Raw genomic sequence first — 20,368 nt, 5'->3', positions numbered from 1 at the left:
AAAATTTAGCATAGATACATTTAGTATTTGAAATGAAGAATGCGCTAGAAGAATAAGCTATTTTGTACCGATTAATCAATATGTTTCGCTCACGCGAGCGAAGTCACGAGTAAAACTTGTTATATATAAATATTTTTGTAGGAATAATAGGTATCCAATAACAGCTCAGCAATAATGGCCAACGCGTTTTCCATAATATTTTCGTCCACAAACAAATTCCATATTTAAACCACACAAACCTAAAATGTCCATTAACCCAATCCTGCTAATCTGAAAACAGGCAGCACGTGTTACCCCAATATCAGCTAATGTACGCTTTCACTCTTTCTTATTTTAATCCCCAAAATATGCAACGTGTCGGTCCATATTTCAAGGTAGAGATCCCCGTGCAGCGGCAGATAAGAGCCCATCAATCACACTTTGCGTTATAAACAGCACCACGGCTCACCCGGGCCCGTCTCACCCTCACGAAAACCTCTATGAGGAGTAATATTTCACGGCTTGTCTAAGTTTGTGATCATTGTTTGTTTTGAAAGGGTGATTTAATAAACATTCTGATGAGAATGTGTAATGCAGAAATAATGAATGGAATTGGTTACGTTTTGTTTATAATCTGTAAACCATTATTAATTTAATTGTGTTATTATTGTTTTAATTGATGTTACTTACTTATTAGTAAGTGATAAGATGTTTCCTCATAAGTAACTTGATTACACTCCAATAAAGTGTTGTTATGGTACTCCTCAAGTAACTTTGGAAATTCATTCACTATTCCTTTAATTAGATACCAATAGTACATGCATATAATAGATATAATATTATCTATTTAGTGATAACCTAAAAATGATGAGTTAAGGAGCCACCTGAAAATCAGCGCAGTATATTTGCTGCGGCGGCACCTATTAGCAGCAAAATTTATTTATTTATATATTTTATTTGCACACATTACATACAACATTGTTGTTGGTAATAAAGAATATCTAGAATCTATCTTTACTTTAAAAACTTTTATTTTTAATTGAATAAACAGTGGCAGATAATATTTATTATAATGATTTTTACAATTTATTAACAACTCTTCATAAAAGTAGCAAAATATATTATAAAGCCAATAACATATAGACAAGAGAAAATCCAAATTCAAATCCAAACAAGTATTCCCACGCGCAATGATATATGCTCGTATCATTCGTTGTCGTCTATCGTCCTTAAATTTCGTTGGATATTGCAAGCCCTTTCACGTCTACTTCACTACATTCTAAAGCTGTTTTCGACATGCCTGAACATCCTTTACGGAAATTCTCCAGGCAATATTGTAACGTAGAGAACATGTTTCTACGAGGATCTGAATACTGCATAGAAATAATATTATGTGCGTTATGTATAAACTTTTTAAAATAGACACTTTTTGTATAAAAAAGTTGAAGATCATAATAATTTTAAATATACTCACATCTAATTAAAACTAAATACTTGGTAAAGGAAGTAAAAATTATTTTGCGACCCACAGAATCCAATTAACACGCAACCCTCATCAAATAATTAACGAGTCGCACTTGGCTACTTCCCGCTGTACCTACGCTTGACGCCCTCCCGAATTATGGCTGTTATATAGATTTCAAGTACCTCTTCAAATACCTTACCTGTCTTCAAGTGAGGTGCATTCACCAAATTAAAAAAAAACCAGTTGGCTCTCCATTCGCGACTGGCTGCTAGTGACGATCTGAATCTCTCCGCATTCATCCGGAATTCCGGGAGATTAGTCCACGAGCGAATGCGGAAATTCCGCCACCCTCATTCCGCCCGTTCCGCTCCCTCTGTTATTATTGGAAATGCCAATTGAGACGGCGGAATAAGCCGGGGTAGAGGCATAACATTAATTCTTGATTCAAAAATTATTTGGCATTACATTATATATACTCTTGCAGGAATTAATTATTCGTTTCTAGAATGTTATACATAACTGGGTGTAATAACTTGATGAAATATTAATTATAATTTTACATAACCAAATAAGGCTTTCAATTAATGTTATTTAATTTGACACATAAACATATGTATATTACATGTCACAAAATTAATGTAATTCCTGAAAGTAATTTGCTAAGTGACTTCAAAAATTCCGGGCATTTTCGTAATTATTCCTGCAATTGAACGCGGCATGAAATCCTACAACTTTATCATCGCAATTTAAACAATAAAAGAACAAAATATGAGCAATTGTGTAAATTCCATGAAATTTTTACATTCTGAATTTCGATTCTGAATTTATTTTACCTTTATACTCATAGAGCTAAATATTAGCCCGCTAAGTACATTCACTTGCGATAGCTACTCATATAAATGTTAATTTTAAACTTTCGCGTTGTTTACACATGTTTTTAAATACACAATCGGGACTTAACGCGATGGAAAAGTTTTTACAGGTAAATAGTACCTGTTTCTTTATTTTACAATTTTACAAAAACGTCTATCCTTACATATAGACATATGTACATTTCATCCAATTTTAGAACACTGCTCACGTATAAATAGAGGTAAATAGATATAATTCAGGTAAATAGAACATACAGAAACAAAAATTCGTGTACAACGTAATAGGTAATAAAATTAAAACATAATATTTATAAAGCTTGTTTATTTAACGTCATGTTTTGCAAAATAGACAAATATACATCATTTTAAATTGTCATTCACTTAAAAATCCGCATCAACATTTAACAATATTATGATACATAGTTACACACATGTACACTAACTTAACTAAATAAGTTACAATTTACACAAACTAATAGTTAGTTAATACAATTAATAGAGCCAAACAAAGATTCGATGCTATTTCGTAATACATACAAAAAAAAAGGAATAATTTTATACTAGGCCGTAATAAAATTTAGGTCACTCTATAACACTAATTATTGTCGTGGGGTCGTAATTTTTGTTGATTTCCAAATAATATATAGTAACGTGACCCAAAAAAGATAAAAAAAAAACCTAATACAGTTACGGCACAATGGATATAATTAGCAGATATTACGCAGTTGGCCTTATCTACATATATATTATAATGACATTTTAATAAATTTATTACGTATTCTTGTTTCATCCATATACAAACAGTCTTATCCGGATTCACTTTATGATCAATCAATCAAACATTAATAACATATTTGGAAATATACTTTGAGGAACATACGTGCTTTTATAAATTGTAGAAATGAACGTTATATGCTTTGATAGGAGATAATTTAGTTTATTTAATATTTAAATAATTATAATTAGAATAATATTAACTTAGATTATAAATAAAGGATTTATTTATTATAACATTTATTTTAATATATTATGACTAGTTTTATTTGAAAGGAAATGCACCACAAGTATTTGCGATAGATGTGCATATGCATACATTTTATGGCACATGTGCTTTTAATTTTAAACTTTCACGTTGTTCACACAAATATCAAATTCACAATCGAATTTTAAGACGACACGATTACAGGTAAATAGTACCTACATACCCATACACCACGTCATTGTCATAGCGGTAGTGATAAAGTAAGGGTGGCAGAAGGAACTGCGCGAGGTGCCAAATGAAGACGCCGTTCACTGCTGTGTTCAGTGCTGTGCAGTACACACTTGCAGTATTAGTCACGACATAGTGGTCGAAACGTTGCCAATAGAAATCAGATATATAGGTACTATTTACCTGTAATCGCGTTGCGTTAAGTTCAAATCGTGAATTTAATTTATTTTTTATTTTAGTAGTCTTACTACACGGACTGCTCTCTCGTAGTGAGAATTAACTTGTACACCGTCGCAAACAGAATTATGTAAAGCTGCATTTACGTTATCCAATCTGATATACACTAATCCATAATGTCATCTAGAAATTCATATCCTATTTTTTTGATCAAATATCAACCAAATCCTGTCACAGTTTATGCACGAATAACAAAATTCTGAAATATTACCAACTTAATTCAGCATAGTAATGATAAATTTACAAAATACCTGCTACTGTCTAATATGAAAACATTATAAAATAAACACAGTAGCCAAAAAATATTATAATATTGCACTTATAAAGAGTAATTATTTAATTTATTATTATTATTGAAAACTGTCCGTGTATCAAGGCTCTAAAATATTAAACCGTAACCTTCTTCAATTTTTTCAGCAACAAATATTTATTTATATAAATCGATGAAACTAAGTTCATTCTGTAAAGAATATTTACTATGAAATGATTGCTTAACATAACAATATACGTATTGTTCTAAATAGAATACTGCAATTATATATATATATATAATGGAACATGTATGTAAACATATTAACAGTGAAAAGCAAACCACTATATTAGGGAAAATATTAAAGGGCTTCTCTAGTAGATATCTCCATCATGGAATCATCAAAGTAATAATTCCAATAACTTGTTCTATTGATATAGTTGTTGGTTTATTAAATTCATATTTTAATTAAAAGAATATGTTAACAATAAACAGACAACCACTAGTAAGGGAGATTTTGAAGGGCTTTTATACATAAAAATAAACATATTTTTATGCTTTATAGTAGGTACGAATATTAGTAATTCTGTGTTTCTCCACAAAAAATTTCGTACCTACTAAATAGTAGCTAAACTATACAAAATAATAATTCAATAACTATTTCTTTTGATATAATTTTAGTATATTGGATTCATAAATCAATTAAAGGAATATGTATACCTATATCAGCTTATAATCAATAGGTAGATACATACTTGTTATTTCTGTGCATGTAATAATACTTAAAAATACAAGAACACGATTTGGCACGTTCTTTCTATTAAAATTATTATAATAATATCCATTAATCATTTTATAACAGTAAGTAATTGATTACCATCCATTTTATGAAAAAATAATAACTAAATTTACTATGGTTTTGTTTTTAATAAATAATCGTACCTACCTTCTTTATAGTATAGTGTCAATGACAAGGATAGAACATTTTCTTTTTCGTTTATATTTTGTTTAATACTTTGATTAGAATCTAAAGTCATCATTTAAGATTAAGATAAATAACTTTACACTGTAAACGCCTGTTTTATTATTTCCGCAAATAAGCCGTATATTACAAATATTGAAATGTCTACCCCTTATGAAATGTAGTCCAATCAAAAATACAATATTTTACAATATATTTTATTTTCAAATACTCATTGGCAGAGCGAATAATGTAGTAACAACGAGTTGTTGACTTAAAATCTGAAAATAGAAAACCTTATTTTGCCTAATTTTTTTTTTTTTTTATAATTGAGAGAACAAACGAGCATGCAGTCCATCTGATGATAAGTGATAAGCACTCGCAACAGGGGAAAATAGCAGTTTTGTTGTCGACCTTTTAGAAATGAATTTGCTATTTTCTTGAAGGTTTCAATGTAATATTTGTTTAGAAATACATAATAAATTTGATGTTTAAATTAGAAATTTAATTATTAAAATGAATACAAAATCAAGTGAATATTGCGTTGGAAATAACTAACGAATATATACAATATAATTGTAGACACTACTAATGAGAAATAATTGATTTAATTAACTTTACTAATTTAATTTATGATAACCATCTGTGATTTATATCTAACATACTTCAAATTGTTTTCTTTATTTTTTTAATAAATATGATTTATTAAAAAAATGCGAGTATTTTCGACATCCACGCGATTCCAACGAATACGAAGGTAAGTGCGAGTCGAACAGGACTATATTTTTTTTACACCACTGAGGTGGCAAACAAGCATATGGCCCATCTGATGGTAAGCTGTTACTGAAGCCTATGAACACTTACGATACTAGGGGCATTACGCGTGTTATCGATCCTAAGTAAACTCTTTACCCCTTTTTTGACGAACCCACGCTGTAGTCATTTGGGAAAATCTGGACAAATATATAAATGGATAAGTATTGTAGTTAAAAATTTGAGCCTCAATCCAAAATGCAACTGATTAAATTGTTAAATTAATTATTTAATTATTGTTATTAAAGTACATAAATAAAAAAATGATGGAAAAATTTAATTCATCTATACTAAAGAGATTTGATTGTTTGTTTGTAATGAATAAACTAAAAAACTTCTCAACCAAATTTTAAAAACGCTTTCACCTATAGAAACCTTCTATCTGCCCGCGCGAAGTCGGATCGGACAACTAGTATGGTATATAACATTTTGCTCTATACTACGATTAATGGCAATTAACTCTTTTTTTCCATGTTGTTTTTATTTCTTAAATGCACATATTTACAAATAAGTGTGCAAAATATAAATATGAGGAATTAAATGCTTAGTCATGTTGTATCATTACGAGCCATTATTATGTAGAAACAGTGAACCCGAAAAACATCAAGGCTCCAGCCGACATAATCAACAATTGAACACTCAATTTGTCACGGCCATGATTTGACTCGCTTGTAAATAAGCACACGCACACGTTAACAACATGTTATTATTAAAGATATCTGCACAACTTAAATTACATAGCTACATATACGCACTTTCAGATGGAGCGTGGACTGAATATCAAAAAATATCCACAAAAATGGCCAGCGAATAGTTTTAAACAAAACAGCGTGCTTTTTATTGGTGTTGAAATTAATAAGTGTAATATTTTGATATTTTGTTTATAACCCAGGGACAAACGAGCATGCGACTCACCTGATGGTAAGTGACATTTATGTTTAAGGAGATATAGAAGAATCACGTAAGTAATCTATACTTCACGTGTGAGGTAAGTAAGTGGTTATCTGTTCATTGATAATTAAAAAATCCTTTCTCTATAGTTATTTAGATTAAAATATGGAGTTTTCATAACCGAAATAGTAATAATAGAAATAATATTGAAATATAAAACACATATTCTAATACTATTACTCGTAATATAAATTTATACTGTATGACTGAATTTAAACTTTGAAGCGAGCGGAGTGTGAACCTTATATGCTATATGATTTTCATACTTTCTTAATGTTTTAAGAACAATTTGCAATGATTAATTACCAAAAAGACATGGAACTACAATATAACTGAATATAATTTAAGATATAGATCTAAACATAAATATAAAGACAAATGATATACATTTACAAATAAATGGGACCAATATCATATCTGCTTCATTTAAGCTTAAAATAATGCCATATATGCATATATGATATAGTTGATTTAATTATACTGAAATTGAGTACAGCATTCTGTCTACAACTAACTTAATCGTTAACCTCTTGGTCATGCGTATTTTTACCTAAATTACAAAAATATCTTATTTTCTTACATTTACTATTAACAACCATAGCCATAACAAGCTGTAAGATTGATGTTACATTCAAACTAGAGTTGTTATAGACATGTAGTAGATACATATATAGGAACTGACAAAAATAAATTTAAAATTATCTATATATATATCATATATATATATATATATATATATATATATATATATATATATATATATATATATATATATATATATATATATATATAATGATAAAATTTCTATGGAACCATACTATAAATATATTCTTTCAGATAAAAAAAAATTTTCAAATCGATTTACAACTGACGGTATTATGAAGTAACAAATATTAAAAATAAAACATACAACCGAATTGAGAACTACCATCTTTTAAAGTCAATAGAAATTACCTATTTTTTTACGATCTATTGTTTTATTATTATTCTAAAAGATGCAATATTCAGCCAAATTCTTAAACAAAAATTATCAAAATCAACTCTAGTGCGAATGTTGAAACATCTTAGAAATAAAAAGTAAAAATTCAAAACAATTGTTTAAACAAAGTTGTACATACTAAACATCTAATCTTATTACTAAATAATAGTTAACTAACATAATGGTACAAGCCAAATAAAATTATAAAAACAACAAAAATATTTCAAACATTTTTAAGGCGCTATCACAGGAATGAAACCATGAAAGAAGTTTAATACCTTCATATCGTTTTACTAACGATATCACTATTGAGTGGTTTGATATCAAATAAGTTGTTATTAATAAGTTGTTATAATTTTTTTTTTATTTCGTGTTCATGTTATGTTTAAAATACCTATCAGTTTCTTATAATGAGATGCAATAAAATAATTATAAGATATTTCATAGGTTGCTAATTTGAAATTATAACCTATGACAAATAATTTAAATATATGAATTAAACAAGTTTCAGATTTATTTATTTATTCTGATTACAGACAAATTTTCAGGGATCTCTTACATAGATATAAAATCGAAAGTGTTTGATAAATTAAAAATAACTTAATTAGGCCTTTGTAGATCGCTATAATATCTACTCATAATTGTATAACATCAGCAACCTACGAAAGCGACTCTTGTAATTTAGGTATCAGAAGAGATTCTATTTATGAACGTAGACATTTTTAATAAAATAACAAAACCTTTTTTTTTTCATGTAATGCGTAAACAATTAATAAGCACCTATCAAAAGAACTGTCTGATATTACTACTCAATTCGAACTATAGTGCAGGCTTTTTATATTTTATATTATTTTTATATTTAGTTAGTCATAATGTTGGGTATACCAAGCCGAAATCCAATATATAATCGCATATACGAAACTAAACAACTTTCCTTAAATATTAAGGTTAAAATTTCAAAATATTATTTTAACTTTACATACTAACGGAGCAGTTGTGTATTCGATTTAATTCTAAAAAAATTACATATATTCAAAACATTCCTTGAAAGATAGTTCAGCTAAGAATATAGATATTCAGCGTACCTATATTTTTTTTTTTTTTTTATGCAACTTAGAATGACAAACAAGCTGACGGCCCACCTGATGGAAAGTGGTAACCGTCGCCTATAGACATGAGCAGTACCATGGACATAGCAGACTATACTGTTTCACCCATGATACCCCCCATGGGTTGCCATTCCTGAGGACTCAGGTGTTATTCCTCTGTACCCTGTAAATTCACGCCATATCCCACCCTTCAAACCGAAACACAGTCATGCAAACACAACTGCTTCACGGTTGAAACACGAATGGGACAGAGGTGCCCAAGCAATCGACTTTTGTACAAAGTCTCCCTCTGGTTATATGTATACCCATTACAACTAACCATGTACATATGTCTTAAATCCGTTTTTGTATACTTGCCATATTTAGTAAATAATCTTGCCATTTTAATCGAAATAACTGTATATAAATAAAATAGATAAATCAAAAAGTTTATGTAATAAGTAATTACTATATTATTGTTCTTTTGTTTGTTCTATTTTTAACTTATTAAATTTGATCAGAAAATATACAATGATTGCTTGCTAATACTTATTTAATAGAGAAACATATTATAGACGAATACGGTTTCATATTTGTAACAAAATAACCATTAAGCGTGCTAAACAATATTTGATATCATACCACTCGCGTCCGACGTCAAATGTATAATACTGTTACTATAATCAGTCTCTGCCTTCACTCGATTGTTCCAATTTATCAAAATTGTACTTTAGCACACACTACACATGGTCTCCTTTTCTGGGTCCAATGATACTTTTCCTTTCATTCACTGTGAATTCCTCCGAGCCCTGGTTTTTCCTTCTACACGATTCGAAGAGTTTAGATTCCTGCTCGGGGAGGAAATTGGATTTTTATTAAATATTTGCTGAGAAAAATATAATTTCTGTTTGATTAATATCAACAAGGATGTAATATATATGTACAAATGATAACATAATCTAAATTGACAATTTGCATAGGTTAATAATAAAACTATGACAAGAAATTAAATTTTAAAATTTATTAAATTTTCTTTCGTTTTTTTTTTTTCATGTTCTTTAATATTTAAGTGTATTCAAAGAAATGAAATAAATTATTATAAATCTTCAAATTTTATAGTGTCTTTTCTAATTGTGAATCTGATTTTCTTATTTTAAAAGGTATATTACCAATTTTCTTAACATTCAATTCAGAACGAAATTATTGATTATATTAGACTCGATGAGGAACTTACCCATACTAAAGAACGGACAGGTTCCCGTAATACGAATATGGCGAATATGACAGGCCCTTGCAGCGCATTGATGAGGTCAAACAATGACCACACCGACACCGCAGTGGAGCCAGCACCAGCCGCCCATGACACCACCTCCAGAGCCCACGACAGACCCATTATGACTGATAGTAGACAGCATTTACGAAATCTGTTGAATAAATAGAAATTTAAATCATCTTTATTCAAATAAATGTATTTATAATAATAAGCACTTTTAAATCTATTTTTTTATTTTTTCTGCTGGGTTCGAATTGTTAAGTGCTAAAGTATGTACGTAAAATTTCAATTTAGTACATATACTATCGTATACAGAATGAAATAAAAATTATTAACATCCTTTTAAGGCAGTATTCTACTAATAAAACTAAACTTTTTTTTAAAGAAACATGGAATAAAATAAAATAATAAATTGAAAGGTTTAAAATAGGTTCCATTTTATTTCTTATATTATATTATGTGAAAACATTTAGATTCTTTTAAAAGAGTATTAATTGAAATGATTTCCATACTAACATGGCGTATTCAACTATTAAGTTTAAACGTAGTACATAATAGTTACTTACATTGTCCTATATTTTCTCAAGATCTCACGATAATTATAGTTTTCATCCTGTGGTGATATAGCACTATGTCGCGGCATTATCTGACCCAGTACGGGACCTTGGTGTACAAAATCTTCTGACGTACTGTTTTCTGAGTATGTACTATCTAAAGGAAAATCTGTTGGAAAAAAATATTTATAATATGCAAGTCTTTTCTTTTTCATATTTCATTAAAATCTATTCATCATCATCATCACATCAGCCTTTAACTATCTACTGCTGAACATAAGCCTTTCCCTTGGGGTTTTGCCTTTAGGCTTTTGAGATGTTTTAAGAGAGACGCTGCTGTCTATCACTCGCTCTTCCTTAGTCGCCTCTTACAACACAAACAAATGGAAAGAATGGCCTATTCTATGACTGGACCGCACGGCCAGAAATTTATTCAATTTAGACATAATATACTACATATATTAAATAACAAGGTTAGGTTAGGTTACGTTAGGTACCACCGTACTGCGCGGTTTCAGAGATGTTTCCTCCCACGAACACTCAGGTTGTGGAATGAGCTACCTGGGTTTTACCAAGAACCTACAGCATGGGGTTCTTCAAAAGGGCGGTAAAGAGGTTTCTTCAGGGTCGGCAACGCACGCGTAATACCTCTGGTATTACAGGTGTTCATAGGCTACGGTAACCACTTACCATCAGGTGGGCCGTATGCTTGTTTGTCACCTCAGTGGTATAAAAAAAAAGGTTAAACTCATGAACCGAATTTCATACAAATCCGTTAAATAGTTTTTGAGTAAAAAGTAACGAACATCCATCCATCATTACAAACTTACGTATTTATACCTTATATTAATAGGATAATATATAAAGTAATTATAAAAGACGAAATAAAGATATACTTACGTGTAACTTTTAATTTTTCGTAATTAATAGCAAATTCACGTGATGTGATTACGAATAATATTATGTTACTGATGAGTATGATTGCTACAGGGCCATAAAAGTATGGTAACGCAGCCTGGTCCGCTAAAAAGAAATAATTTCGTAAGTTTTATATATGAAAAAATGATCACCAATTCAACTTTTAATATACAATGCCATCAAACTGATATTTTATACTGGCAATACCTCGCTATCTGACTGGCCACCTTTTTAACACGTTCTAAGAAAAAATAATCGTATTTTGTTTGTATATTTTATATGGCAAGAAATTGTTTGAAATCGACAAAAATTCCAAAAAAAAACATCGTTTTAAATATTATTATAATTAATATAAATATTTAATATTTATTAAATTACCAAAACCTTACTTCCATCCCTTTTTCATATATTCTTAAACAGATATAACATACTCATCATTTACGAATAATTCGATTTGTATAAATAATTAAGGCAAACATTATTGAACAAACTTACTTTTAAACCAACAGCCCTTAACTCCAAAATCGGGCTTAAGGTATGTACTAGGAACAGCTGGAGATAAGTCCATAGTAACCGTCACTATAAGTAACACCAGGGGTAGGACTACTGCATATACGCAGTAGCACGCAAACCGTCGTCTCATACTTCGCCTCGATACTGTCGTGCTTGCAAGAAATCGTCTGTGAACAATTTTATTCATATAGCAGTAGATTAAACCTTGAATAAAATAAGATTGTTCGAATAGTAAATCGACAGAATACAATTATTTTCTTCATCATCATCATATCATAGCAACTGTTCACTGCTGAATATAGGTCTCCCCCTTGAGGGATTTTTCCAGTAGTTGCCACACTTGGCAGGCGGATTGGCAACCACAGTCAGGCTTAAGAGATGTTAAGAGGGAGCTACTGCCTATCCCTCGCCCTCCCTTTGTCGTCACTTACGACACCCACGGGAAAGGAAGGTGTGGCTTATTCTTTTACCGGGACCACACGGCCATACAATTATTTTACACAAGAATAAATATTCAGATACCAATGACACTCAACTAATAATTACGATATAATTATAATTATAGATGTAATACTAATAATTTCGTTTGCCCATTAATAACCTGTTTCTTTTTAAATATTAAATCAGCCAGGGCTTGCCGACAACATACATCGCAATGAGAGCATACGTCTCGCTCACTCGTACGTGTGTTGCGTGAACCGCGTCATATCATAAAATTATTTGTCAAATGCGAATGAATTTGTGACAACCCTACCAACCTATGGGGGCTTTGTAGGGAAAAAGGGTACATTCTGGCGGCATTGCCGTATACACAAAGGAAATTATATGAATGTCGTTTTATTTATTCTTGTGGATTTGTTATGATATGATTGTGTGAGCTGTCCCCATATTTAGAAGGAGGGTAACATCTAGTAAAATACAACTAGGCCATGCGAAAATTTTGAATTTTAATAATTTAATAAAAATGTATTCATAAATCCTTACTGATATTATGAATGTGAAAGTGAGTTTCTTTGTTTGCTACCTCTTGGTGCCTTAACAGCTTAACCGATCACTATGAAATTTGGTATACAAGTACTAAATGTAATAAAGAAAGGCATAGACTTTTTATTCCGTGAGAACAGTGAATCCAGTCACAAGGATGAAAGTTAGTATTTAATAAAAATAACTTACCTAACATTTAAATATGTATCGAAACACATGACGTTCAGCCAGAAAAAACATGAGACGAACGAAAACTGGATCAAATATGCTGAAAACAAAAACAAAATGTAAGAAGAGTATAACTTATCAGTACGTTTAAGTAGCTAGACATAATCACAGTCGTATTTCTTAATTTACTGTTTTTTTATTACAAAATTTAATAAAGATATAATATGTTTATAGGTCAAATGTAGCATTTGATTGAAAATACAAGTAAATAAAAAATACATTGACAATACTTTCTAAATCATATCATAAGTTGCATAAAAAATTACAACTTTATAGATAAAACAAATTTATTTTTAAGTAGTGTAATTTGATTCGTATACATATAATTTCAACCGCATATGTATGTTAATTCTAAAATAATTTTAATGATGTTTTTTTTATAAAATAGAAAGAGCTGTTGTTACTGCTGTTGATTTGGTCGAATAATATTAAAATTGAAGTCAATTTCTCGTCACAAATTTATATAAGACAACATCTACAATAAAATGTATGTATGTAATAGAATTCAAAGCGACTTACCCATAATAGTGCAAATAGTAACTGGGAATGCATGTCCAGCCAATTGAGTCGCGGCCAAACAGAGGAAAGCGACCGCTAAGCAGGTCGAATGGCATGCCAGGGCTTTGCCGTGAGTATCTCTCAGTTTGGTGATGTATACGAAAATAAATGCCGTGGCTAATAAAAACGGCACCGATATTAACAACCCTAAAAGAAACAATTTTATTTTATTAAAAATATAATTATTAAAAATATTTTTTAATTAATAAATGTATGCTGACCATAAAATAGAATCTCAAAGAATACTTGTTCTAAATGTACGATGATGACGACTAAATTATATATATATATATATATATATATATATATATATATATATATATATATATATATATATATATATATATATATATATATATATATATATATATATATATATATAATAAAATTTGCCATTTGAAAACATTCTTTTCATGGTAAACGTACTTAGTCCAGATAGCTTATTTGTCGAGAAGATTATATATATATATATATATATATATATATATATATATATATATATATATATATATATATATATATATATATATATATAAGATTAGTCGGAATTAAAAAATGTGGCTTAAAAAGAAATTTGTTGAGTATAGTAATAAATACTAAGTATCACATGGTTACTGCTTGGTACATACCATTATATTGAGCGTCATTAAACTCACTTTATAAATAAAAAAGACATACTCATGAATAAAAATATTTACACGAACCGAACCCACCACCATTGGGATGTAAAACAATGTGGCATATCGTCACTTCATCTACCTATCACTAACTGTAGACCGAGAGTACAGTTTACGCACAGCACTATAATTTACCTTATAGAATATCAAATTATATTGTTATGTTATAACCATCCCGCGTTTCTAAGTTTTAGCATAAGAGCCGAGGCCTCCTCCTAGCATTAATACAACATGAGCCTTAATCTATAACAGAAACGAGAGCGTGTGTGTAGCTGGAGGCAAACAAAATTCATTTTCAAGCCGCAATAAAGCAATACCTTGGCTTGTCAGGTATAATTTAGTTATTACAAGCAGAGAGCTTAAAAAGACCTTCGTTGAACGAAAAACGTTTATATAATTCGCATTCTGTGTACGGTTGCCACTCAATAGATAACTACATTGGCATATTTATGATTATTTTCCAGGGTGGTCCTGGAATATATATACTCTCAGATATAAATTTGCGAAGCTTTGTTTGCACAATGAGGTAGGTAGCAGACGATTTTGGGTTGAGCACAGCCTATCTGGTCTCCCTCTAAATACGCCTAAGGACAATTATTTATTTTTCACTAACTTTGACCATTTTGTGTTTTAGTCTAAAGTAATTCGTAATAAATAAAAAAAAAAGAGTTATTAAAGGCCCAGGTACACAGGTGTCTATAAGAAGGCGTATATAAAACGAGCCAAATATTAGATAAATTCAAGTTTGAGATATTGAAATGTACATACAACTTAATGAAAACAAATAATTGACCCGACATATCCAATAGAAGTTAATATCAATAAAAAATCGATTAATTGATTTAATATATTACTAATTTTATTTACAAAGTGTTCCTTTGTATCTGTTCCTTGTATTTAGAAAGATGATGCCGATATCACATCGGCATCATCTTTCTACTCTTATCCCAATCATTTGGGTCGGCATATTATAATTTTATTCATATTACACAAAGTGTTGGATTTGTTTTTTTTTTTTATTTTACAGTCGGTTTCCTACCTGACGACAAACCTCACTGGTAATGCATTTATAGATGATGTCCGATACGTACAGTGAAGAGGAAAGGATTGAGTTAAAGTTTCTATGATAAACTTGCTTACATTTTCATTAAGATCTATTAATTTAACTATACAAGACATTAAAGTGTCTCACCTGTAGCGTAAACACTCAACGTAACGTTACCGCTAGTATCTGCGGCGTCAGTTGTAAAGCAAACCAACGGTAATGTAACACCGGCCGGATTAGACTCATTCCAGAATGTCTCCATACAAAACTCCCTGTTCCCGAGTAGTATGGGCCTACCAAAGGGGAGGAAGAGCGAACCGTTCACTAATAAATAAAACTCATCTGTGCTTATCTTATCTGGTTCCAACTTGTATCTGTAAATAAGATTTTTATAATTATTTTTTTATAATAGCAAAACTAGCGAGCAACTTTGCTTGCTTAAATAACTGTATCTAAATGATATAGATAGATATATATATATATATATATATATATATATATATATATATATATATATATATATATATATATATATATATATATATATATATATATATATATATATATATATATATATATATATATATATATAGACCTTCAGAAACACAAGTTTGAAGCTACATACACACTTTGGTGCGGCAGTTTTTGCGTGATGCTGGAACAAACATACATACAAACAAACAGACAGACAGATAGACTAAATTCTTAGCAATTGTTATTTAAGCTTCTATTAATCTTATTAAGACATTTCATATATTTTTTTCTTAAGTATTTTCTATGTATAGACATCATCCAGTAAGATTAAACAGCTTAGGCGAAGTTGCCATTCCATTATCATTCAAAAAGTCATACTGTAAAAATTGGCGTTAGTTAAAAACAGTACATATTCACAAGACCTGTCGTAGATGCAAGGGTTGCCGACGATTGTCTCGTAGACATTAGTATCGAAACTCCACATGAAGGAGTCGTTGGACTTGTAGAAGAGGGGCTGAAAGGTCAGTGTGGTCCGTGCGCATATAGACTTCATTGCACCCTGAGAGTCCACTGTTACGCTGATGTTTTGCCCGCTCGCGCAGCATTTAGGCACTACTGGAAGCTTCGCCTCTTCTTCCTGGTAAAAAAAGAAAATAAATTCCTGTAATATTTTTTTTATTTTTATGCTATTATGATGACATATACGGCCCAAATGATGGTGAAAGGGGTTACCGTAATCTACGGACACCTGTAATACCAGGGATGTCACGCACACGTTCTTGACCCTTAAGAAACCTTATTACATCCATTTTGATGAACTCCATACTGAATTCACTAGGAAAAACCATAGTAGAAAAAACCTAAATTCCTTAATATAATGATTAAGTTCTTACCAATATAACTGAAAAAATTTAAGCGAAACTTGATATAATATACCAGATACCTTTCACTCGACAAAGTCGCGGATTAAATGTAGTATATCTATATACTTAATTATTACAAACATTTACAGTAAACACCTAAAATAGGGGTTGAATTCAATTAATTATGTAATGTGTATATAGGTAAAAACCTTATTAAATTTCCACATTAAACATATAAAAAAAGGTCTCATAGCACGCAGAGTATTTGAGATAAATCATCTTTTTCTTCTACTTGGCATTATTAACCCCGGCTTTTGCCAGCGTCTTCTTCCGACTCAACTTCCTCCACTTTAACATCTATCATGAAGAGAGCATTGGCTTTCATATCTTAGACCACGATGTCCAGATTTGAAACACGTCATATGATATTTAATTATTTACCATAAATATAAATCTACTTATTGAATTAAGAGGAATTACGAGGAAATAAAAAAAAATACATATTTATACTATTACATCATAATCTTCCTTTGACGCAGTAGTCATGAAAAACAATATTAGGAAATTCGTCACGTTTATCAGTGGTGAAACACCAATTTCTTTAAATTGGATCGTAACCCATAAAAGCCAGTGTACAAGGTAAGGCCAAGTTAATTATGGTTGTCATTCTGATGATGATAAATTGCATGGATCGTATGATGATAGTCTAATAAGAATTCAAAACGAGCATTTGAACTTTGACGTGTTTCAAAGAAATTTAAGTAGAGGTTAACTCGTTGTTCAGTTGAAATTGGTCACGTAAATGATATATTAGTGTCATTTTATCCTTTTAAGTCTTCGGAATTGGATTCGGTATGACTACATGGGATTTACGTATAGTTGCCATGTATTTACATATTTTGTTATGTTTCTAAATCAGCGTCAAATTTATCTACACTCGTAGCATAATGTTTATCAAATCAATGAATTCATGAACATACGGCACTAATATTTCAGAGTGAAATCTTAAGAGGACTTTTTAACCAGTTCTTGTTAACAGAAATGATTAAAGTTAGTACTCAATTATACGATAAAACCTAAGTATTTGAGAACTGCCGACGTTGAAGAGATATGTACATTATATTATAATCATACTAAAAAAAAAAACAAAAACAAAGTGAATTGCATGTGTAACAAAAATAGGATGAAAACTAGACCCACAACCTTCATTTCATCATAATGACAAATGAAAATTGAGATGAGTCATAACCACCTACATAATCAGGTATTTCAGAATGATGTCAGTTTTTATCACAAAGCACAATTAACGAGCGCGAGCCAAACTACTAGTTGTGATAAGATTATGAAACTGTAATATCTCGGTGATGTTATTGATAATGATTGGTAAATACCTTATCGTGTCAAATAATGGGTAAAACTAAGGTAATAAAGTAAAACTAAAATAATTCTTTATGACTTAATATTTTTTTATACAACTTAAAATGGCAAATAGGCTGATAGTTCACCTGATGGAAAGTGGTAACGGTCGCCTAATGACATGAGCAGTACCAGTATGACTTTATATTGTAATATTTTTTTTAAATACCTACATATAATAATTATATAAATAACTGTATTATGATCACTAAAACAAGATTATTTATGTACATCTCACATTACAATCTTCAAGCTCCAAAGCTTCATGTTCAAATTTATTGAAATATGTAAACAAACTAGATAAACTTGATAATAAGTTATTTCGATTCTTTACTACATATGATTACTCCGATGTAATCATCGGAGAGTTTGTAAGTCGATAATGAGATACCTCATTACAATTAATGAGCAATAAATCTTGTAAGGTCCTTCTCCTCCCACTTCCCCGCAATACTCTGAAAATCATCATCGTTAATTCCTGATGAATTCGACACGATGAGTCAACTGGCGTGATTTCATTCATATCGTTGCATTGTACCGATGTTAATTAACACCAAATTTTTATTATTTATTATTTTATATTATATTTTATAAATATTTATTATTAGACCAATTATAATATTAAACTGCAAACATATACAGAAGAATATATGAACAAAGTATATAAAGAAATATATATAAATAAATAAAAGTATAAAAAATAGAAACTCTTAAATAGAATATCAAATTAATAGACGTACTAATTTCATGTAATTTGCCATTCCCACTAGCATTATATAACTTTAAATTCAAATCAAAGTAAATTAGAACCATCAAATAATAAAAGAACACGAAGACATGTATCTATTGAATAATATAAAATGAGAAATAATTACAAAGTTATCAATATACTACAACAATGAAACGGAACAACCACATGACTTTATTCACATGATATTTTAATTATTATTAAGTTGTACTCAATATTTCATCGGCTTCGAATTTCGAGTAGATACCATTTCGCAATTATGATCAAACAAAAGACTTAACACACTTCCTTTTGTAATTTAATAGTACTTACGTAATTCTTAAAATTAAAAATGTTAATATGACTACAATTCAAAACAAATAAAATAGAAGTAAATCTATTTTATTTGTCATCTTTGACACCACAACGTCTCAACAAATTTTTTGAAAATTAAAATACATGTGTTTAATATGAAAAAAGACATAGTGGCTTTTTATCTCATTCAATGATGTTTTCGAGAATATTAAAAATTATTATTAACGACTTCGAACGGTTTTTTTTTTTTTTAAATCGAGTAAAATCTAATAACTTAATATGAGTTATTACTTGCAACTTCGTTACTTATTTATGAGGTATAAGAATAAGTAAAGATTACTGAACTTAAATTCAGTGAATGGACATTAATGGCATTGTGGAATCCCTCTTCGATACGGGCAATTTAATCCGAAGGTGCCGAAATTGGATGACTCCCACGAATGGTTTAGGCGTTTCCTGGTAATGCTTAGTATGTCGCACGAGGTGGCTCAGCCATCACGGCTCTCATTACCAAGCGATCACGTCGCTAACAAGCCGCGTGACGGAATCACGCACAACCTTCCACACCGAGCTTTTACCGGTTATGGGATACAAAATATATTCCATTTAAATTGCTTTTATCCTCGAGTTCGCGTTTGATATGCAACCCGTCACGTCTTGCCTTGGGTGGGTTTATTTATCTTAGAAAAAATGAGTTCGAATTTCAAAAATCAACGAGAATATTACAGACATTCTAATACTACTGTCACCTACAATTAACACTGAAATTTTTCACTTCTACCTTTATAATGATCCTATTTGTAAGCCTCATGTATAATTGTTTTATTGCAAATATCAAATAATATAATATTTTTTTTATAATTATCTTTATTTATTCTGCTAAGAAGTAATAAATAGAAAATACCCAGTAGTATAATTAGTACTTTCTAGAAAATACCAATTTTGCTAAAATATATCTAACCTAATGAACATGTTTTTGTTCATTTCAATTAAAACCTTTTTGGAAAATTTCACTTAC

General features: G+C 30.0%; 1 protein-coding gene across 1 annotated transcript in view; it reads right to left on the bottom strand.

The window, feature by feature from the left end:
* Positions 1–2,623: 2,623 nt before the first annotated feature.
* LOC113520761 (G-protein coupled receptor Mth2-like) overlaps positions 2,624–20,368 on the bottom strand; it is a 78,246-nt gene continuing 60,501 nt past the window's right edge. The window contains exons 2-10 of the mRNA XM_052891745.1: positions 16,452–16,666; positions 15,703–15,929; positions 13,795–13,980; positions 13,237–13,315; positions 12,046–12,230; positions 11,533–11,655; positions 10,645–10,801; positions 10,040–10,229; positions 2,624–9,653 (exon numbers count right to left, since the gene is read on the bottom strand). Coding sequence (XP_052747705.1) covers positions 9,546–9,653; positions 10,040–10,229; positions 10,645–10,801; positions 11,533–11,655; positions 12,046–12,230; positions 13,237–13,315; positions 13,795–13,980; positions 15,703–15,929; positions 16,452–16,666 — 1,470 coding nt within the window. The 3' untranslated portion in view covers positions 2,624–9,545. The remainder of the gene's footprint in view (positions 9,654–10,039; positions 10,230–10,644; positions 10,802–11,532; positions 11,656–12,045; positions 12,231–13,236; positions 13,316–13,794; positions 13,981–15,702; positions 15,930–16,451; positions 16,667–20,368) is intronic.

This window comes from Galleria mellonella, unplaced genomic scaffold (genome assembly GCF_026898425.1).
Source record: "Galleria mellonella isolate WM207_F2 unplaced genomic scaffold, CSIRO_AGI_GalMel_v1 utg1432, whole genome shotgun sequence".
NCBI classification, from domain to species: Eukaryota; Metazoa; Arthropoda; class Insecta; order Lepidoptera; family Pyralidae; genus Galleria; species Galleria mellonella.
This window is presented reverse-complemented; position numbering and strand designations above follow the sequence as displayed.